The 22,919-nt window shown below is 47.3% G+C and overlaps 1 protein-coding gene across 3 annotated transcripts in view; it reads right to left on the minus strand.

The window, feature by feature from the left end:
• The window catches only part of ACTN1 (actinin alpha 1), a 137,986-nt gene that overhangs the window by 73,797 nt on the left and 41,270 nt on the right, over positions 1–22,919 (minus strand). For all 3 annotated transcript variants that reach the window (XM_090033216.1, XM_090033215.1, XM_090033213.1), the window contains exon 2: positions 586–700. In XM_090033216.1, the coding sequence (XP_089889342.1) occupies positions 586–700 (115 nt within the window). The remainder of the gene's footprint in view (positions 1–585; positions 701–22,919) is intronic.

Genomic DNA, 22,919 nt, shown 5'->3' on the forward strand with positions numbered 1-22,919 from the left:
CTTCTCAAGACTTCAAACATTTTCACATTCCACATTGGGGCCTGGATCCCAGTTTCTCATGTTAATGTCACACACACATGTACCTACATACATTTCCTGATGCTTGCTGTAAAATACATTTTTTGCAGTTTGCCAGGATCAGCCCTGCGGTCAGCCCCATTTGAAAAACTCATCCCAATTCAGGATGGCATCAGTCATGCAGAGGGGCACTTGCCATAACTTCAGTCATTCTCCTGCTCTAACAAGCATATGGCACAAAGTGCCAATGTGGGAATCCTGCACTTTGCCTAAAGTCTCTTCATGATTCCTGCTGTGTGGTCCAAGACACTGGGTAAGACTTCACAGAATGATGTGTGCTCCTTATTGGTAGAAGAAAGTTGAAAGAGAAGAACCACACCAATAGGCGGCATGTGGAGGATAGCTGAGGCAAAGCCTTTCCTGCCACTGCCCTTGCTGATCCTATTCTGTGGATGAGTGGGAAGACAGTAAAATCAATGGCAACACTAACGACACTGAGACCATCACCCCAAGCCTCTCCTCACCTGAAATTTCCCAAAGTGGGGGTGAAATAATTTCCTAGCTCACCTGAAATGACTTCCAGAAGTAACATGAGTTTAAGGCCATCCCTGAAATCTTCCTCTATGTTTTCAATCTGTGTGCCAGCCTTGCGAAGGTGAGAATTACACCATGCTGTGAAAGTCTAGAAACAGAGGAGAAAAAAAAAAAAAAAGAACAATCAGTAATTTTTCATGGACTACACTGGTTCAGAGAAGAGAGCCAAAGAGTAAAATCATTGATGGTAGGATACATTGGGTTTTTTTAGGTCCAAAATAAATTAGTGGTCCATGCATTTACCCTGTAAGGCATAAGAATAATACCAGACTACACAAAGGGGCTGCAAGGCCCTTCCATCTCAGAGTGCAATACTAAGACGAGTTTGTTTGAAACAGCTACTTAGTCCTAGGCTCTAGCACATCAAATCTGCTTGATGGGTCCCTCATTTTGTTTGCTCTATCTGGGTTTCCCCAAGGTGTTCAATTTTCAAAGTGCTAGGCACCTGTAGCTCTCATTGACTTCGGTCAGCCTTACTGGACACTTTCCATGGCACAACATGTTAGAGAAAGTGAGAAATAAGCCTGGCTGCCTTTGTCCTATGTAGGTTCTTGAATCAACGGACCATCCTTTTATGCCAGTTGCCCTCAGGTTATTCCTTCATTGACAAAGCATCCCTAAATACTACAGGCCACGAATGTAATGCGAGATGCATACTGGAGAACTTCTCAAGCATGCAAGTGATATTGCTTATAGCAACTGTCGTGTAGTCTGCCTCTTCTCTCATTCACTGTAATGCAAACCAGTTCACATACATGACTGCCTACCATTCCCTGCTTTAGCTTTAGCAGCTGCTTGCATAAAGGACTAAATGTTGGCTTAATAATAATGTGATTTTTGCTATTTTTAATGCAATAAGGTCATTGTAAAAGCAAAGTGCGTGACGACCAGCCATCAGCAAACTTTTTATGAACTACTGGTTGTCCATGGGCCCTTGTTTAGGAGCTACTAATAGACGGACTGCATCCACTCCTGAGGCTGAACACATCAGCCATTCTGGAATTAACAATTCTACACAGCAGCAGTTAAAGATATGGGGAAACCCTATAAATTTGAAGTGGAGGGGCAGGTATTGAGGTGCACAGGCAATCTGGCTAAATTGCAATTGGGCCAGGACACTACATCTAACACTTGTGGAAACTAGCCTAGTGTCTGAAATACTAACCGCAAGTGGTCAAAGCACAGGATCTCTCATATGAAAGACAAACATTACCACCACTGCTGACAACAGACATTTTCTGTGGTTATGTTCTGTCATCCTATAGTCTAACAGTGGAGTGTTAATTGTAGATAATAATGGCTGGGTCAGTTTTGAGGAAGTACCAAGTTAGAATTAAAATGTTGAGAGATGTAGTAATACAGAATGCTGCAGGGGGAAGTGCCATATATGCAGAACCAGAAATGTGGTATGTCTGCTATTAAATAGAAACAGATAAAAATACTCTGAACTTCAAGTGCACCATTGTCCTAATTAGCTGAATACAAGAATCTAATTCTCAAAAGTAAAAACCGCCTGGAGAGCGAAAAAGCAGCAGCAAATACTTCTTGAAGAATTGATATCTATCCAAATATTAATTCATTTAATAAGTTTGATATTTAGAAGCACGCTAACAAAATCCTTTTCCAGCGAATATGTTGGTAACCTTACAATTACCTAAGTGACCCAGGAGATCTCAAAACTGGGTCCCCCCACAGTAAAAAATTAAGCTCTGCCAAAACTTTGTATTGACTATAACAAGCAGGGCAGGCTGGCACCTTATGGCCTAACCATAAAGTAACCCCCTGCCCTGCCCTCTGCCTAACTTCAGACTTCAGGAGGGGGAGGAGGATTTTTTTAAAATTTATCTGAACACCATGCTGCTCCAATAGACCAGACCGAATATTACCGAAAATGGTGAAACGCTTGCTAGGGAAAAAAAAAAGTACTGCTGAACAGCTGATGAGCTTTCTATTATTCCATTTCTGGCTTGCTCTCTGCAGGGGGCTGTGTCAGAGCATGATAACAGTGCAGATGGTGTCGGCGGGTATATGTTACTCTCAAGGCACTTTGTCCTTTGGAAGTGTACATGCACTGTGGGGGCATGGGATCTCTTTCTTTCTGTGCTGGGTTTGTTTCCTTCCAGCTTAGAAGTTAAACAACTTTAAACATTTTTATATACCATTCATTGCCTTTTTACTGTTATTCTACTGGATAATTGAGAATGGCTTTGTTTAAAAATGCACCGCTGTATCCCTAGGTTCTTTTAGCACTGTCTACTCCCCTGGCTCCACCACCTTCACTGCATTATTTAACAAGATATTCATCCTGCTCTCTTAATCTGATGAGGCCCCTTCACTGTTCTCTCTAAGACTGTCAGTCTTGTTGAAGAGAGAAGAGATGGTGCAAGACAGTCAATGTTAGAGGCAAAAGGGAAAGCAACTTGCCTTAGGTTACAGAGAAAATCTATGGTAGAGGCAGAAGACCCCAGAGCTTCCAACCTCCCTGTTTCAACAGGCCACATTTTTGTGTTTCAACACTGTCCCCTGCAAAGCCAACCCACAGCCCTAGTATCGTTTGGCCCTGGGCTGAATAGAGGGGCTCTTACCAAAATCGGAGCAAAACCAAACACAGCTCAAGTGTACAATCAGTTTGGTCTGTGCCACAATATCCCGGAGGGTGGCAGAAGTCAGCAATGCCTGTAGTACCATGAAATATCAAGTTAAAAGCAAGTCTGCAAGGGCTCTACAGAAAGGTGTGTGACACTAACCGCATTTCTGGCAGGCATGTGAGACAAGATCAGTGCTCCTGCAGTACTGGAAGAGAATACATTGTGCATAAGCACCCACTGCTCACACCTCTTGCTCTCAGCTGGAGTGACACCCACCACTGCCTCAGATCTTCTGAGGGAACCTGAACTTTGCAAAGCTTGGAAATCCAGGTAGAAACGCAGCTTACTGAGCCCAGGTCTGCCATCTCAGCCCCAGATGGGTGTATTCTCCTCTGAGCTTAATCTGAAACAGGATGGCAGTTCCCACAGCAGTTGTTCAGAACACCTTTCAGGTCCTACCATCATTCACAAGTTGCCAATGCAGCCAGTGAAACCAGTGCATGGATACAGCAGCACCAGGAGCTCATTTTGGAGGAGGCAGGCAGATGCTCACTCTCTCATTAGCTGGCAAACTGTGCACTCTCCCAAACAGCAGCCATCGTGAAAGGACTCACACAATGGCTCCTCAGAATTAAATCACAGGGTTCACTTTTCTCAAACTTGCAAAACATTTTCGGTACAGAGAAAGAAACCTTATGGTTACTTTGGCTACAGCCACTGTAGAACATGGATTGCTCTACAGTGTAATCCTGACCTCTACCCCGCTGTCCGCCTGGAAGCACGCACGTAACCGCTGCCATGGAGCCAGTACTGAGGCTGTGGAGCCTGGCGCAGCTGTCTGCACCCTGCCCACCACTTGCACCGGCCCTGTCTCTTCCTGCCACTCTGGGGCTGCAGAGTCCAGTGCAGCTATTTGCAGCCTCCTGGCTGCCTGCCACAGCCGGCCCAGGCATTGTGTAGCTGCAGCAGGTGACGGGCAGGCTGCAAACAGCTGCACTGAGGTCTGGAGCCCTGACACTGGCTCCACAGCAGAGGGAGGTGCACGTGCGCCTTGCAGCGGACAGTGGGGAAGGAGCCAGGGAAGTGCAACCCCAGACCCTCCCCGACTGTCCACCTAGAGACATGCATGCAGCTGCCAGCAATGAGGATCGGGCCCCTCACAGCTCTCCTGCCGTTGGCATGCCAAGCTGTGGCATGGGTGGAGGTTAGGGTGGCCATCATAGAGGACAGTCTGGTTGTCCTCTGTCTTCTATTGCTACGAAACCAGATGCCTTTATGTCCTCTATTGAAGAGAAAAATAGAGGACATAAAGGCGGGTTACATATCAATAGAGGATAGAGTAACAGAAAACTGGACTGTCCTCTACAACTGCCACCCTAGTGGAGGTTGGGGTGTTTTGGCACTCTGGCCAAAAAGACTGCCAACTCCTGCTACAGAGGGTAAAATACGTTTCCCTTTTAAAGTAACAGGTTGGAGGGAGAAATGAGGGAAGAGGAGAAAAGCCCAAGACTGAGAAACATTGTAGGATGAGTAGGCTGGAAATTTTTACTTTCCACTGGGGTTAGATCTTTTGGCAAGCTTGGCCTAAGCCCTTTTTACTGATTTGGCTTCACATAAAAGGCAAAGACCCGTTTTGTTCTTCTAAGAAACCTACTGCAACCACGCGAACACCCTCCAAATTTCTGGCCAGTAGGACAGCTCCAAGTCACAGCTAACTGTGGCCATCGGCACCTGGCAGCCGTTAAACCTTGTCATCCTTCCTGTCAGAAAAAAAGCTTTTGAAAGAGGAAAAGGCTGTTGAAAGCAGTCAGTCTCATTTCCCTCACAGGCCCAGCCCAGATACCAGCCAGACAAAAAAGCACCTGTTTTCCAGCAGCGTTTTAGGCACTCAGCAGTTCTGCAGGGACATCAATAATTCTCACACTATGGAATCTGAGATCATTTGCAATCCCCATCTAGTTATTCACTGGCTAAAATTACCACTCTAATGCAACAGATGTGTTTCCTAGCCATATACACAGCCAAGAGCTAGGAAATTATTTCACCCCCACTTTGGGACAAGGAGCTAGAGGGAAAGGAGAGAGTGGATAATCTTGTTAATCTCAAGGCTCTAAAAAAAAAAAAAAAAAAGACTTTGCAGGACTTGATAGAATAGCGGCACAAATAGGTATGGCCAGTGGTACACACTTCTGGTATTACCTCATTCATCTGCATGATACTCAACTCAAAAAGCTTCATAACGCAGCAGTGTTTTTTGCCCCCAAGATCATAAAACTGCATGCACTCCTAATTTAACTGTTGAGGACAACTGTTCTTCAATTTGTTCCTCAAAGACCATCTCTGCTATGCTACCTATTGGCTAAGTAAGGGTGACTATGTTGAGGGGCAAAAGCCAATATTTAATTATTAAAATTTCAGAGAGATTCAGAAGTATTACATTGTGTTGCTAACCCATCTAACTGCTTGATTTTCTCATCACTGTTCTCAGCCTCCTGCTATTCCTTTTCCTTGCTACTGTCTTTTATTTTTTGTGGTGGGATGGGGGGAATCTTATTTTAAGGTTGTGACAAGTCTTTTCCTAGATGTGCCAGGTGCCATGAATGACTTGTGCCCCCAGCGGCTGGGGGGCATTGCTGCACTGGCAGCCAGAGTGCGGCGGCAGTAAGCAGAAGCTCCTGCAGACGCTGCCAGTGGTGCCTTTTTGTAGGGGGTGCACCATCACAGCCAGGGGTGCACATGCACCTGCGTGCACCTCCTACATGTCGCCCCTGCCAGCTGCTGCACAAGCAAAAATGGTCTTGATCAACAGAGGCTTTAGAATACTATTGTAATACAACTGGCTAGATAATATAAAAAATGACTGAAAAAAGACACTCTTACCACTTCTGCCATTCCAGATCAGCTAGGCTCCTTTGGAGAGGGGTAACTGTTTTAGTTTTGTAACATGTGCAAACACTGTCATCTCTACACAAGAGAGCAGATTGTGTATCCACCTACACAGGGTAATCCATTTATGAAGTAAGACCTGCATTCGTATTCTGTTTATCTCAAAAATAGTCTTTTATACTATTAATTTTCTTTGTGAGCTTCCCTGGATCACAGCTCACCAGATATCAACCTAAATGTCCAAATAAGACTGATTCAGACAGGGACTCACTTGCTATTACAGCACGTAAACACAAGCACATTCCACCCCAGAAGCATGACTGACAGAAGTGCAAAGTGGAAACCAGTACACCCAGAGCTACATGCCTGAAATAGGATAGCAATGGACAGATGCCAGCCGGATGACTTCCACTAAAATGAACCTGTCATTAAGGTAACTGGCATCCTATGATTGAGTGACAAGATATATAGTTGATGACCCCCAGGAGATGAGATTGTGGGGAAGGATGCATTGCCTCCACAAGCACTCTTCCAAGGAAAAAGTTATGGAGTATCTGGAGCAATAAACCCATAATCCAGTCATCTAAACGTTAAGAAAATTCTCATACCCCACAAAAATATTTCAGATTTATGACTGATTGACTCAAGCTGCTACTTGCTTTCACCACGAGACTCAATGGTAATAGAAAGGGAGCTGCTACAGGCAGCGTCAACCTGAGTACCAGGTTTCCAACCTGAGGACTCCCAGGGCTTTAGGCATTTCACTTCAGATTAAAGGAGGTTCTTTTCCCCTTATGCTACTCCTAGAGCTGTTGTCACACAGATACGCCTACTTTGAGGATAATAAGGGAAAGACTGTACTGTCCATATAGTTTCTTTGCTGTTTCAAAGACAAGTTTCAAGAAAAGGATGGTCTTAGGAAAATATTTAAAAATAAGTTTATGTCAATGAATAAAATACATAGAAAAGCTCTATGCAGTCATTTCATGTTTTTTTTCTCTTCCATCCTTTGACTCTGGGTTCTCTGCCTATATTGTAAGTTTTCTGGGACAAGGGTGTACCTGCATACGTGTCTAAAGGAAATACCTGTATATGCCTTTTTGATGTTGTATAAAAATCTCCAGAATTTCTACACAAGTCCGAAGGATATAAACTACCCAGATTCTACTGTACCAATTCTTGCCAGGGAAAGCAAGGAATAGGAAAAGTGACTGCTCAGTGTCCCATAGTCAGAGCTGCAACACAAGGCCATTCATGTGCTGATCCTCTCCTTGGTATTAGGCAGTCCTGCTAATTTTAAAGCTAGTGCCAATTTTTCCCATATTTATTTCTCTCCCTCACCTCAAGCACACATGCACACACAGATGTTAACCCCAAGCTTCAGATATTGACTGATTTAAGGTCTTTATTCATCTCATTTCCAAATCCTACACGTCTGGTATCAACAGCTTTCATATGAGCTCCTGCAATTGAGGGGAAATTGTAGGGTAAGTACACACATCCACTTCACGTTTTAAAAAGTCTGAGCCAATCCTGACACCCAGTACTGATAGAGATGATGTATCATTGAGACTGAGGCCATCATATTACCTGGGCGTGTGCTCTGAAAACAACAGCGTTGCACAAGACCAAATCCAGTGACACTGATGCAATCAGCCTAAGGCCACATCAAGATGGAAAACCTACCTCAACCACATCATGCTGCTCTGAAACTGAAAGCAGCATAGCCATATCTGTACAGCGTCACAGGCAGACAAATTAGCCTGGGGTGGGCTAAATGCCAGTGTTACTCAACACACTCATCAGCCCACTTGAAGAACTGCACAGATATGACTACACTGCCTCAGGTTTAGGAGGCAGCCTGAATGGATACAACATGCTTGATGGTGCCACTCTTAAATACGTGAAATCTACTGCATAGAGATGGCTTAAGAGTCCTTTCTGCAGCAGGAAAGCACATAAGTCATAAAACATCTCAACCTTTGAGCAATTTTTGCAATGTAAATGTCAAAGCTGCCACAACATACAAATGACAGCTATTAAAAACTCAAATGAGCAGTTTTATCTTCTTGTGGCTTGGACACTTACATTGCTGCTTTATCTGACCTTTCCAGCTGCTCTTCACTCTTTCTGTCACCGCTAAATCACTCTTCTTCCACCTCAACCCCTCCTTCCACTGGTTAGCATAAACTCCTTTGCACAGCAGAGTCCATCTTATCCATACAATAGCTGTTGGAAAGTTGTTAGTTGAGACAAAGCACTTGCTGCTCTCTTATACAGAAGAATGAAAAGTGGTGGCAAACAGCTAAAAGATGCTTATGGGGGTATATGCTCTAGTAAACCAAGAAGGTACTCAAGTGAGGTAGTTTTAATGACCACCAAGAGTTATGCAGTTCCTGCTGTCTCTGCCAAGAGTTGCACTTAATTTGGTATTAAACACCCACTCACACATATGATTTTGCGGCTAGGTGAGTATTCACAGAGGTTTATCCTGCGTTTATGAGAGGAAACAGCTTCAGACATTCGATCCTTGGTTAGGCCAAACTTATGCTGCAAGGTGAAATCATGAGCAAGTTATAAGCCAGAGCAATGCTCGGCAACTCTCTCAAGGGGAGGATCAGCAACTCTCTCAAATGGAGGATCACGATGACCCAGCTCAGGTCTAAGACCAGCACTAGGACCTGCCCACTGCTGCTTCTCCTCACTGCTTCATCCCCTCCCCCTCTCCTTGGTCACAGCATGGACAAAGCTCCCTGCTGATTGGCCATAGCACCAGGACCTCTCCCACCATCACAATGCCACCAAAGTCTTTGCCACTGAAGCCCCATTGCTCTTTGGGCAGGATCTCACCTGTGGACCATAAGTTGTCCACCCCTGACCTAGAGGATGCTAAACCATGATTTCCTGTCTGAGATTATGGAAAAGTTCCTCCCTCACCAAAACAAAAGGCTCTAAAGGCACATCCAAATGAACCATCATGGCATCTCTGGAAAACAAGATCAATTCACTCAGCTCTATGTACTCAATTTTGGAGAGTCTCATGTCAACTGCACCTGTACTTTCTGAACTCAAAATCTGGTCTGCATTTACCCACTGGCTTGGAAGTAGACACTCTGCACTGCGTGAATCACAATGCTGTGCATTATGGGATTGCCTAGAACAGGGGTTTCCAACCTTTTTGGATCAGTGTACCCCGGTGGCTGGTCACGGAGCATCTCTGGCAGCTAGATGCGGAGTGGGATGGGGAGGGGGGCAGTAGGGCAGCGGTGGCACGTGGCTGAATGCGGAGCAGCAGCAGCTGCTGTGTGCAAGCTTCCCCTGCTGTGCGCATCCAGCTAGGTCGGCAGTGCCTCCGTGGCAGCGTGGGACAGTTCATGGCGACACTCCATCCCCGCCTGCCTATGCATACCTCCTAGGGCCTTCTCAAGTACCCCCGGGGGTATGTGCACCCCTGGTTGAGAACCCCTGGTCTAGAAGGATTCACCAGCTTCTATGGCAAACCCCCAAACCTCCATCTAGGCTAAAACCAAAGTACTGTATTTAAATTAAAATTATCCAGAACCCTATATGAGGCCCTCACCTAAGTTTTCGTAGTAGGGGTTTTTTTCAGTTTCTTAAGTCAGGCAGGGAGCTTGGCGTCCACAGAACTTCCAGGCAATAAAAATATATATTAAATCAACTTTAGCTGCCCAAAAGCTAGATTTTTTTTTCCAGCCTGGTAATCTAAAACTTTAAAGCATGGCAAATAGGGAGGGTCTGAGCCTATTTCCTACAAGCCTATCCTGACTTCTCCTTGAACAGACCGGGTCATAATTAGCTTATTATAAACAAAAAAAACCCAAACAGTTGGACTGCAAGGCTGAGCAGACCATGAAATTTCTCCCCAACATCCAATCCAAGTTTCCCTTCTCTCAGCGCTAACTCATTATTAGTTCTAACCCAATGTCCAATATGATTTTTTCCTTTTCCTGTGCTGTTACCTTTCTTTTTTACATGCTCTTCTTTCATCCCCACTTTCCTGACCTTTTTTTTTAAAAACTTGTGTACCTATTTTCTCCACCGTCTCAAAAACTTGTATCTTGGCTGTTTTTCCTGACCCCATCATAGGGTCAGGAGGGTCAAATTGAATGTGTAGTCATTCATATAAGCCTAAACTGGATACAGTTCTGCTTCAGATCCAAGGCTGTGGCTTAGTCTAGTCCAGAACTGGGTGGTTATTTAAACAGGCTACAAACTAATTACAAATCTTGCCAACACTTGAGATCAAAACCAAGTGCTGGAAAGTGTAGGTTATACACACTACTGTAGTAAAACTCAGGAACCAAAAATGGTCTTTGCTAGAGTGTTTGGCAACCAGATCATGATGTATGCATGAGAGGTCACCCAGAACTTCAATGCATAAGCTGAGGCAGGAGTTCTTTTTTCATTTGTTTTTTTGGAGGAGTGGAGGCTGCCCAGACCTTCCACACCGCCTTCAGGCCACTGAGACAGAATCCAAAGGCCAGACTGAGTCCAGACATTTGGTATCTCCATGGCTGTATTTGTATAAGCATCTGTGAATTGAACCCGGGTCTTCTGTGTGGCAGATAAGGATTCTACCACGGAACCACAGGGGGCTCTGTTTGCTAGACCAGGGGCAGGCAAAATACAGCCCGTGGGCCACATCCAGTCCACCAGGCCATTCTATCCAGCCCCCAGGGCTCCTAAAAAATTTAGAAAATTTTTATCTGCTCCTAGCTGCCTGTCAAAGACGACAGGAGCCAGGGGCAGTAGGACCCGGGGGAGCTGGCAGCAGGAGTCAGAAGTCCAACCCCGCTCACCCCCAGCCATTTCCCTGCTTCCTGCCCATGCCCTGCCCCAGCATGATGTGGCTCCCAGCTGCATGGCTTGACCAGGAAGCACAGAGTCCCACTGGTAAGGGGGTACATGTGCATGCAGGCAGGGGCAGAGAGAGAGACAGAGAGAGAGTGTGCGTGTGTAAGCAGGGGCAGTGTGTGTGTGTGTGTGTGTATGTTTGTGTGTACATGTGTGCATGCACAGATGCAGGCAGGGGCAGAGTGTAAGTGTGTGCGTGCACACAGGCGAGGTAGAGTGTGCATGCATGCATGTGTGGCAGAGAAAGACAGAGAGACAGGTGCAGGGGCAGAAAGAGAGACAGAGACAGAGTGTGTGTGTGTCCAGTCAGGGGCAGTGTGTGTGTGTGTGTGTGTGCGCGCGCGCATGCGCACACAAGCAGGGGCAGAATGTGCACGCATGCATGTGTGTGTGGCAGAGAAAAAGAGAGGGGGTGTGTGTGTGGGCATGGGCAGTGTGTGTGTATGTGTGTGCGCACGCAGCCAGGGGCAGAGTGTGTGTGCAGGCATGTGCAAGCAGGGGCAGAGAGTGTGCGTGTGTGTGCGTGTGTGTGTGTGTGTGTGCACGCACACACATGCAGGCAGGGGCAGAGTGTGAGCGTATGTTCATAAGGTGAGTCCCACGTGCACATCCCACCTGTGGCAGAGCGCCCTCTAGGGGTGCCATGAACTCCCCTAGTGCCCCCTGGCTACTGTGCCAAGCCGGTGTCAAATGCACCCTCACCGATCTCACCCGCCACGTCTTTGATGTTTAAATGTTTAAGGGAGGCTGCCTTTTCTATCTGCTTTGACACGGTGCCTACCATGCTATACCGGGGCTCGGTCCAGTTGCCCACCAGCGCCCTCACAGGCGCCCCCCTTCGTCTCTCTCGCAGCCCTTGCCGCACTAGGACCCGTCTCCCAGGCTCTCGTAGCCCGCACCGGGGCCTTGCTCACGCTTCTCATGCTCTCCGCCCGTACTGAGGTCTATGCTTTGCGCTTCCCTGCCCTCACTGGGGCCTCGCTTGTGCCTTTCACATTCTCACCCCCCACTGGGGCCTATGCCTCGCACTATTCATGTTCTCCGCGCCTTTCGTGCGCTCGCCCCCCACTGGGGCCTATGCCTCGCGCTTCTCGCGCTCGCCCCCACTGGGACCTATGCCTCGCGCTTCTCGCGCTCGGGGCTCAGGCAGCCGCAGACTTACCTGGCCCCAGACCCCTTTCTTGGGTCTTACGCCCACTGGGCTTTTCCCAATTGGGGCTCAGGCAGCCTCAGCCTTACCTGGCCTCCGGACCCGCCTCCTCGGGCCTATGCCCCACTAGGGCCTGTCCCGATAGTCGCCCACACTGGGGCCGGGGTCGGGACACCTCAAAATGCAGCGCCCTCTGCGACGCTAGGAACCCCCCCCCCCCCCCCCCTTCTACTGGGGAGCTCCCTTGAGGCCTCCTCCACCCCTACAGCCTTGCCCGGTCCTCCAGTGTAACAATAACCATAACCAAACAAAACGCAAAGCCCCCATGGCTATAACGTAAACCTTAAGCCAACCTGGCTATCCTTCGTTCGTATCTATCACGGTTTCTTCCACCTGGCATTATCAGGCAGACACTGTCCAGCCATCAGGCTCCTCCACTATGTTCTGCTCTGCTTGCTCTGGCAGAGCTCCCGCTCCTCAAGCTGCCAGAGGGGGACTGACTCTGGCCTCAGCCTTCTCTGTTTATAAAGGCCAGGCCCTGCCCCCTTCTGGTCAGCTGACCCAATCTGGTTGCCCCGGCAACCTGCACCTGGGCTGCCCTGGTGACTGGCAGCTGAGCTCAAAGTACCGCTATCAGTAGCAGGCACCTTAGTGCCCTGCTACACCACCGTACACAAACACTCTCATCTCACACTGCCATACACGCAGACCCCCACACCCCTCACACACCTCATACCCACCAACACCCCACACATCCACACACCAACCCACATGCTCCCTCACCCCGCATACCCACAACCCCCACAAACCTATATCCACCCCCCCACAATATATGAGCATAAGTGTTCATTTTAAGCTATTGTGCAATCACTTCTATGTACATTACACAAATGTATGTAAGCCAGGGCAAAAATATTTTTTGAAATCAAATTAATGAAAGTTTTAGATGTCTGCTTTTTAATATAATTTGGTATTTTTCTGGTTCCGAGATGACAACACCCCTTCAGGGGGCAAGGGGAGGGACTTCTGGTGGCAAAGGTCAGGGTTTAGGGGGTAGGGCTTCCAGTCAAAACATGGTGATCAGGGGGTGGGGCACCTGTCAAGGGGCAGGGCTACCTAAGCAGCCCTCAACAGCTTGCCAAAACTCCGTAAGCAGCCCTCCACCCAAAATAATTGCCTGCTCCTGTGCTAGACAGTATCTTATATCAAATATGCCAAAATAAATTCTCCATGGTAGCTGTGCCAAATAGAAGAAGCTAAATGCTTGCACGTCTCACAAATTTTCCATTGACTACACGCACAAGTTGGCTTTAAGATGTGTACATTACACCCCTTCTTACATTTACACTCCTGAATGTGTTTAAAACCATGAGCCAGAGTCCAAAATAGGCAACTCTTGGTTGACCTCACCTTTATGTAGGAACTGGAAACCAGTTGATCCTCTATCATGCAAAGCCTGCCTACCCTTTACTCATCAAAACCCCTGGGGTAAAGAGAGCTTCCAGATGCACTTTTTTGTCTGAACCTGAATTAAGAGGTCTGTCATCATGATTTACCCTACAGTCGAGTTTTATCTTCTAGTCAGAAAAATAATCTTGATTCCACTTTCCCCAATTTTTGTAAAGTTACATAACAATTTTCAATGGCAGCAGGATGTTTAGCAAGCACTTGAAGCATTTAGTTGTACAGTCTGTATTGCATTAAGATTTTCTGGTGCACCTGGCTTGCGTTGAAAAGTATCTATCTATCTACCTAAAGATACAGCATGAGGATTAAGTTGATCTAGGTAGCAAAGCTACTTTACATTTTTACAGTATCCTTTCAAAGCAAAATGCAGTAATTACTTAACTCACCTTTTTTAAAGACTAGAACTATTTCAAATTGATTTTTAGACAGAACTGTTATAGAAAGAGCCTTCTTACTGTTTTGTTGGCTCCCTCATGCAGTTTAGTGTCAGTTATTGAGTATTGGTGGAGCAGGTACATCAGAACCAATGCTGAACACAACTTATTACCCTGCTCTATGTTCAATTTAAGGCTAGATAGAAATCTGCCACAAATATGGAAAATTTTTGTGGCTGCTTTCTCATTTTGTCATGCTGTTAATTGCCCGAACAAGTGGCAGAATTACTATTTATGATACAATTAATATGTTAATTGCATCATATGTGTAATATCTGTCACTGGCCCCTGTTACAAGCATAAACAAAAGCATACAACACTTTGTGGCCAGAGTTACCTGTATTCAAAAACATGCAGGTTTCACTGTTACTTTGGACATCACATATATCCTCCTAATTGGTTATTTGGTAGCAGCCAAAACTAAAGCATGTCACTGAAACGTGGTAGGACCCAACGTATGACTGAGTGGTGAATATCAAGGGCTATAGGCTGTACAGGAGGGATAGGACAAGGAGGAAAGGTGGGGATGTGACACTCTACATTAAGGAGGAATACACATCTTTGTCAATTAGCAAAGAATCAAAGGAGGGGCACTCTGAAGTGCTCTGGGTTAGAATACAAGGCAGGAGAGGGGAAGAGATTTAACAGTGGGGGTCTACTACAGACCACCCAACCAAGGGGAAGAGCTAGACTAGGAATTCTTAAGTCAGCTCACGGAGGTAGTTAGGTCAAAGGACGTGGTCATCATGGGTGACCTGAACCTTCCAGAAATCTGCTAGGAAGAGCAGTTAGCCAGGTCTGACCGATCACATAGGTTCCTAGCGAGAATGCAGGACCTCCATCTAACCCAGGAGGTGCACAGCCCCACTAGGGGAGATGCCTTGTTGGACCTGGTGCTGGCCACTGGTGACCTGGTAAGGGGGCTGCAGGTGCTTGACCACCTGGGCGACAGTGATCAACACCTGCTGGAATTCACCATTCAGTGCAAGGTGGCAAAGGCCTGCAGCAAGGCAGCAGCCCTAGATTTCAGGAGGGCGGACTTCAATGAGCTAAGGAGAATAGTCAGGGAGGCACTGAGGTCCCAGAGGGGAGGGGAGCCAGGTGTCCAAAAAGAGTGGTCACTCCTTAAGGAGATGATCCTCCAAGCCCAAAGGGAGGTAATCCCAACATGAATCAAAGGGGGCAGGAGGGTGCAAAAGCCCCCATGGCTCACCAAAAGCATCCGGGAGTGTCTCCTAGCTAAAAGGGAGGCACACACCCAATGGAAGGGAGGGGCCATCACCAGGGGGGATTATACTGCGGTTGCTCGGGGATGCAGGGGGGCAGTCAGGAAGGCCAAGGCAGAGATGGAACTGGGACTAGCTTCCTGGATCAAGGACAACAAGAAGTCCTTTTTTAAATACATAGGGGGCAAAAAGAAGGTACCGGGTAACGTGGGACCCCTGCAAGACACACTAGGAAATTTGGTCGTCACACCAGACAACAAAACTAACATATTTAACGATTTCTTTGCCTCCATCTTCCTGAGCAGGGACCGGAACAGCCACCCCCACTCTGGCCCCCCCTTGCACCCCAGGGGAGGCGCACCAAGGCCAAGGGTTAGTGAGGAAGTAGTTAGGGAACTTCTGGAGGGACTGGATGTATTCAAATCAGCTGGTCCAGACGAACTCCACCCTAGAGTAGTGAGGGAATTAGCTGCAGTCATTGCGGGACCCCTGGCATGGCTGTACAAGCACTCGTGGTGCTCTGGTGTGGTGCCAGAGGACTGGAAGAGGGCCAATGTGGTTCCCATCTTCAAAAAGGGGAGGAAGGAGGACCTGGGAAACTATAGACCAGTTAGTCTTACCTCAATCCTGGGTAAGCTTTTTGAGAGAATTACTCTGGCACATGTCCACGAGGGGCCAGCGGGGGAGATTATGCTTAGGGGCAACCAACACAGATTCATTAGAGGCAGGTCCCACCAGACCAACCTGGTGGCCTTCTACGACCAGGTCACCAAATCCTTAGATGCAGGGGTAGCAGTGAACATAGTCTTCCTGGACTTTCAGAAGGCATTCAACACGGTCTCTCACCCCGTTCTCATTAAGAAACCGGTAGACTGTGGTGTCGACACCTACACGGTCAAATGGGTCGCCAACTGGCTGGAAGGCCGCACCCAGAGAGTGGTGGTGGATGGGTCATTTTTGACCTGGAGGGTGGTGGGCAGTAGGGTCCTGCAGGGCTCGGTCCTTGGGCCCTCACTGTTCAACATCTTCATCAGTGACTTGGACCAAGGGGTAAAAAGCACCCTGTTCAAACTTGCTGATGACACTAAGATGTGCGGGGATGTGGGCATGCTAGAAGGGAGGAATAGGCTGCAATTGGACCTAGACAGGTTAAAGGGGTGGGCGGATGAGAATAGGATGGGATTCAACACCGACAAGTGCAAGGTGATGCACTTGGGGAGGAAGAACCAGCACCATACCTGCAGGCTGAGGAACTCCCTTCTCGTCAGTGAGAGGCAGAAAAGGATCTTGGAGTCATCACTGATGCCAAGATGAACATGGGCCGGCAGTGTGGGGATGTAGTCAGGAAGGCCAACTGCACCTTGTCATGCATCCACAGATGCATCTTGAGCAGGTCCAAGGAGGTGATCGTCCCCCTCTATGCGGTACTGGTCAGGCCGCAGCTGGAGTACTGCGTCCAGTTCTGGGTGCCGCACTTCAGTAGGGATGTGGACAACATGGAGATGGTCCAGAGGAGGGCCACTCACATGATCAGGGAGCTACAGGGCAGGCCCTACGAGGAGAGGCAACGGGACCTGAACCTGTTCAGCCTCCAAAAGAGAAGGCTGAGGGGGGATCTAGTGGCCTGTTACAAACTAGTCAGAGGGGACCAGGAGGCATTGGGGGAGTCCCTGTTCCCCCAAGCACTACCAGGAGTGACCAGGAATAACGATCACAAGCTGGCAGAGGGTAGATTCAGGCCAGATATCAGGAGGCGCTACTTCACGGTCAGGGCGGCTAGGATCTGGAACCAGCTTCCAAGGGAGGCGGTGCTTGCCCCTAACCTGGGGGTCTTCAAAAGGAGGCTAGACAGTCACCTAGCCGAGGTCATTTGACCCCAGTATTCTTTCCTGCCATGGCAGGGGGTTGGACTTGATGATCTGCTCAGGTCCCTTCCAACCCTACCAGCTATGAAATTATGAAGTCTATTAGCAACAAGAGTGGGATGGAACATACTGTATATGAGATAATTGCTACCAGCTGCTATCAGGTAAGGCTTGTGGGCAAGGGACAACACATCTGCCCCTGCAATCCAACTGTTCCTCTGAATTATGAAAAGTAAAGTAACAAGCCACCTTCTTTCTTGCATCAGTCTCAGTCATTCATGTGTGTCCACTCGGATGGAAGAAAAAAAGACCTGGGATTCTAGCCCTGCTCATTTTCCCTGCAGGCAGGGCCAAGTACTTTGAACTTAGAATATATATTTTTTATTATAAAAGAGACAGGCTGAAGTAGCCAAGAGAGGGAAAAAGAAGTCAAACAAATCAAGCTGAAACAAAACGCCCAACATGCTCCTCCCTATAGACATTGTAAATATTTGTTCTTCCCTGATCATGTGCCTCCTGGGCCCTTTGTATCCACTTACCATTACAAGGCCATAAAGTCACATGAAGAGTCCGTTGCTGCCATTTTCAATCTTACTGATCCTTAAATTAATGATTCAGATGGCATTTCGGATCAGTCAAAAACCAGCAACCCTTACCCCTGCATCACCACCGAATATTAATGTTAGTAAGATGCACAAGGCAGAAAGGCTTGTCACATACATTCTACTTCACAAAGAAAAGTCCTGGCAAAATGAGGTAACAAGACTGGTTGTGTTGGGAATATTAGAAGTATGCTTTTTATTGTTTTATTAACAAAATTCCCAGATGCAAGACTTCTGGGACAAGGGCACGAACAACGCGTGCCCCTGGCAGCCGGAGGGGCATGGCTGCGCTGGCAGGAGCACGGCAGCAGTAAGCACGGAGCTTCTGCAGCCTGTCATTGTACAGTATAACTTCATAAATCCAGGTTTTAAAAATCCAGAATTCTCAGAAATCTGGCACTTTGGCAGGTGGTCCTGAAGTAGCAGCAGCCGGTCCCAGAGCCTTGGCTGCACACGGTGCAGCAGCGCGGAGTGGTGGATGCAGTGGCAGCCACCGCACGCAAGCTTCCCTCTTCATGTCCAGCCTGCCAGGCAGTGACTGGCCGCTGCTACCCTTTCCTCCCCTTCCCTCCCCGCACCAACCCGCCCCCCCACTTTACTTATGTTTCAGAAATCAGGCATTTTCAAATATCCAGCAGGTGCTCGGTCCTGAGCATGCCAGATTTGGGAGGTTATACCGTATTAAAAAAAGGCATATTCTAAGTTCAAAGTACTTGGTCCTGCCCTATGGGGAAAACCAGCATGGCTGGAATCCCAGGTCTTTTTTCTCCCATCCTAGCGAACATGTATGAAATGTTCTTCCTAAGACATTATGCCAGGGCCTTAGGGGCAGCCACCTTTGAATAGAAAAAGTGGCAGCAAGCCACTGAACACAAAAAGTAAAAATCAAATCAAGTAGGAAGACAGAACTCAACTGCCCAGAAGCGGTTTTGACCAGGACATCAGGGCTTAACCCCCTACTAAGAGTCACAGAACTTTGGATGACCCCCAGATACCCTCTCTCATCTGGAAATGCCATCTCCAATGCATATAGTCATGTCACGATGCTTGGTCTCTGCACTGGTTCAGTATATAACCCCAAAGAAACAGAGCCATCTCTGAATCACTAACAGCTATTACTGCACTACTCCAGATTTCTATAAACGTCTCCCAACTCCCCCTTAGTGGGAACCCACTCTTAAGTAGAGTCAAAAAATATTCTTGTTTCAACAGCCCAACAGCATCCCACAGAAGATAATCTTTCCGCTAAGAGAACACACCCATGACGTTGTCTAAAGTGCTTCCTACAGGTAATTGTATCGCTAGGGCTTTGTAGCTTGTTTTTGCTTTTCAGTGAGCTCACTGGCTTTCTAGTTCAGAGAATTTCTGGGCCCTCCCAAAGCCCTTGTTGTCATCAAACACATTGCCAGCCAAAGCAGCCCTGTTTTCTCCCGTGTCATGAAAGCACTCACAGGTGCTGCCTTTTCTGTGGCTTTTCTTGAGTCTTTTATTTTGCTGGGGGGAAGAGGGGGAGTTCAAATGTTTTCTTTCCGGCCTCTCTAAATCCAAAACTCATTTAGACAGCTGAATAATTAAAAGAGCATAACCCATCTCCCCACTGCTCTGCACAAAAGGCTGCCAGTGGAGTAGCAAGAGTTGTTCACCAGCTGCAGGCACAAGGCCCAGTTTCAATCCCCAGAGCTGGAGCAAACCAAATTCTCAATTCCTAATCCCATTAGTGAGAAGAAACTTGAAAAATGTTAGGTTGGGGGGGAGGGAGAGGGGGGCAGGGGGTGGGGACGACGACAGTGTTTCTTACCTGGAAGTGTTTTACATTGCTGCAATGTATTAATTTTCCCCTTTTCCAGACTTACTATGTGGTCTGCAAACTGCCAACATCACCTTTCTGAATGCAAAAATATACTGTTACTGAAAGGCAGCGTGCCTTACTGGAAGCAGAGGCAGGGAGAGAAGTGTGCTTTAAGCCTGCTTTTCTCAACCCATGGGTCATGACTCAAAACTGGGTTGCAAGAATATATGAAAGGGCTGTGAACAAACTTTAAAAATGGATCAGCTAACTTTAAAAATGGACTCTCCTTTAAAGGAAAAAAATGTAGGAAACCGTGGCTTTTTCCTTGCAGGCTGGCAGAGCCTCCTATCCCACACACCAACCTCCTACCCCACACACTAGGGCTTAGGAATGGCGGGGCAGCAGGTTGGGAGTGAAGGGCACTGGGTCAGGACTATTCATCAATATTTACAAATGGGTCCTGGTACCAAAAAGATTGAGAACCAGTGCTCTAAGCTACAACCTCATTCAGGAAGACAGCACTCCAAAATGCAGCACTGCACCTCTTGTGGCAGGTGTCAGCTACACTGCTGGATTTCCAAGGAGAAAGGGAATCCAAACTAATCACTAGCACTTGCCTGACAGTTCACTAACCATAAAGAGCGAGGAGTCTGAGAGGATATCTGAAGCCAAGGGGCATCATGGTTTGCTATGTATTCTGGTCCTCTGTGACCCAAAGCTGCAGCTAGAATCACAGGAGGAAAACATACTGACTAGGACACTGTACCCCACTTGAGTCATCCCCTCCCACTTTCGTAGATTTACTCACCATCCCCTCCACAGGAGTCTTATGTATGCCACTACCACTCCACTGAAATGTTCTTTCTGCCTTCACTTCTTACCTGGTGTGATCCCAGTTCCCTCTTCTATCTCCTTTCTAAATCCTAGCCCTTGGATCTGTAAGCACTGCAAAATGCTGCAGCCTATCCTCAGGTGTACAAAAAGCATCAAACACATGGCTTTGAAGCAGCACAAAGCACTTGCTTCTTCCCAGATTCTAAATTTAAAATCAAAACTGATCAAAACTTGCAGGATTATAACATTTATTCAGTTGTAAGAACATGTCGTTCAGATGCCCTAAACGCCGTGTCCTCCTCTGTGCAGGGATCTAGTCATTAAAATGCTGAAGTTAGGTTTGAATTTGTATAAGGGATAAACTAGCTTCTGGGTCAACATGACCACATCATACATATTATTTTAACAACTAATTGTATTAGTGTGGCAACTGGAAGTCTTAGATGAAGAGTGAGAGAAGGAGAAGAAGGAAGGAAAGAGGATGAATTTAAGAAGCAACTGAGAGTGGGAATAAGAGAGGATTTTGCCGATTTATGGAGAGCTTCTGCCACATGAGGAGCAGCAGGAGAGAAAGCAAGAAGGTGTCCATGCTTGACAATTTAACAAATGGGCAATGAGGGCTGGGACTCTGGGCTGGCTGGAGGCAGAAGCCTACATTTTAGTAGCAAGTAAGAGATGTCAGGCTGGGGCCCTAAATGTGAAGATACAGGTTTTTTGCCTGGACTAGTGGAGAAAGGAGAGGCAAGATTACAGACACCTGCCCTTTAAAGTCAGTCAGTGATATATCGGTCAGATTCAGCTGTGATCTAGAGAAATGCAAAGAGAAGAGCACAGGGACTGATGGAACTGGCAAGGAAATCATCTTTGTGGCAAGCACTTTGAACAGGTGTGGTAGGGGAAGGTTGTATTTGTCAAGGCAAGTAAAAATGGAGCGGCTGTTGTCACCGAAACGCCAAATACTGAAGGCCTGACCAGAAGTTTTACACTTAATTCTTCAACAGTTCTGGAAAGAAATGAAACTCCTTGACCTCAGTGATGCACTACATCTGGGGCCTGATGGAAAGAGATCATTTATTTGGGTGGAATGAAGGCTCTAGCCAGGTATGAAGTTATACTGGGTGAATAAAAAAACCCCCAAAAAACAAATTACAGGAACAGAACGCTATCCTTTAAAAAGGTAAAAGCATGAAACTGAACCCCAGGGGATTCAGAGTTAGTGTCACTCGGGAAACCTCACACATCTGAGATTACTGAAAGGCATAGTTGAAACGTAGTCTGCATCCGAGAAGTGACTGTGAAAAGGGAAACTTCTTACCCAGCAGAACTGCTCCCTGTGTGTATTCCAGGTCAGAGGTGTTGAATTTAGGGCAAGGAGGGGTCATTCATTACATTTTACTTCAGTTATTCCAGCTAAGCCAGAACAGCTCAAATGGAGCAGCCTGGATGATGTTTGGGGCATAAAGAGAATCTCACAGGCCAATTCACCTGTGATCTGTGTGGTTGCTCAGGTGTCACTGCAGGGTCTAGGTTGAGCTGTAGATCTTTAAGCCAGGAGTTGTCAACTGGGGCTACACGTACCCCTAGGGGTACATGAGACAGCCCTAGGGGGTATGCTTGGGTGGGCAGGGTTGGAGCACTGCCAGACAGCACCCCGTATGGGTGCCACCCAGCTGGCCAGATGCAGGGGAAAGCTGCACACAGTGGCTGCCACCGCTTTACATCCAGCTGCTTGCCACCCTCCCCTCCCCTGCTTGGTGTCCGGGCACGTGCCATGCCGCCCCCCCGTCGTGGCCAGGGGACACACTGCTCTAAGTCTGGCCACCAGTGAGGTACCATCATGCAAAAAGGTTGAAAACCCCTGCTTTAAGCAACGGGAACCCCAATCCTGCAGGTTATAGGGTGCAGAGCCCTACTGATTTCAGTGGGGCCTGGCTCAGGCACAGGCCTCTGCTTATGTGTTGTAACTTGCAGGGCTGCAGCATAAACTTGCAAAGCTGTTATTTAGAACATTTTTTACTTGTAACCTGAGTACCTTGGATATGGAGTGACTGAGCCCAACAGAGATGCCATTGTGCATACGTGTGTCTGTCTGAGTCTGTGCCCACTGCAATGGGGCTTTCTTTCCTCCACTTACAAGAAAGATCATCATTTAGACTACAATTACACGTTGGCAATTTTAACTGTACCCCAGACAACCCTAGTGCTACCATAAAGGTGGGATTACAAAGACACTGTCCATATAAGGTCAGTCAAACATATCTCAAATCACCTAGGATAACCTGGAGGAACCTAGGCAGCTGAAGCCATCTTAAACCATTTGCTATGGTTTACTCAGCAAAGTACACACTGCCTGTTAGCACAGCCGTACAGGGTTTAAACTGTGTGTGGCTATAAGGAGTCTCTCCCCTAGTAAGCTATTTTCCAGCATCCTCCATAGGTAGAAAGGCTGCTTGCCAATACATTGCCTTTTTAACTATGCATTTCAGATGACCAGAGGCTTCTGTTCTCTCTCTCCTGTGCATTAGAACAGGCTGTAACAAGGTCTTACAATTAGATACAGATAAAAATGAGATAAAGCAGAAGGGGGGGGG

The sequence above is a fragment of the Crocodylus siamensis genome, chromosome 2 (genome assembly GCF_052110815.1).
Source record: "Crocodylus siamensis isolate JL-2025a chromosome 2, ASM5211081v1, whole genome shotgun sequence".
NCBI classification, from domain to species: Eukaryota; Metazoa; Chordata; order Crocodylia; family Crocodylidae; genus Crocodylus; species Crocodylus siamensis.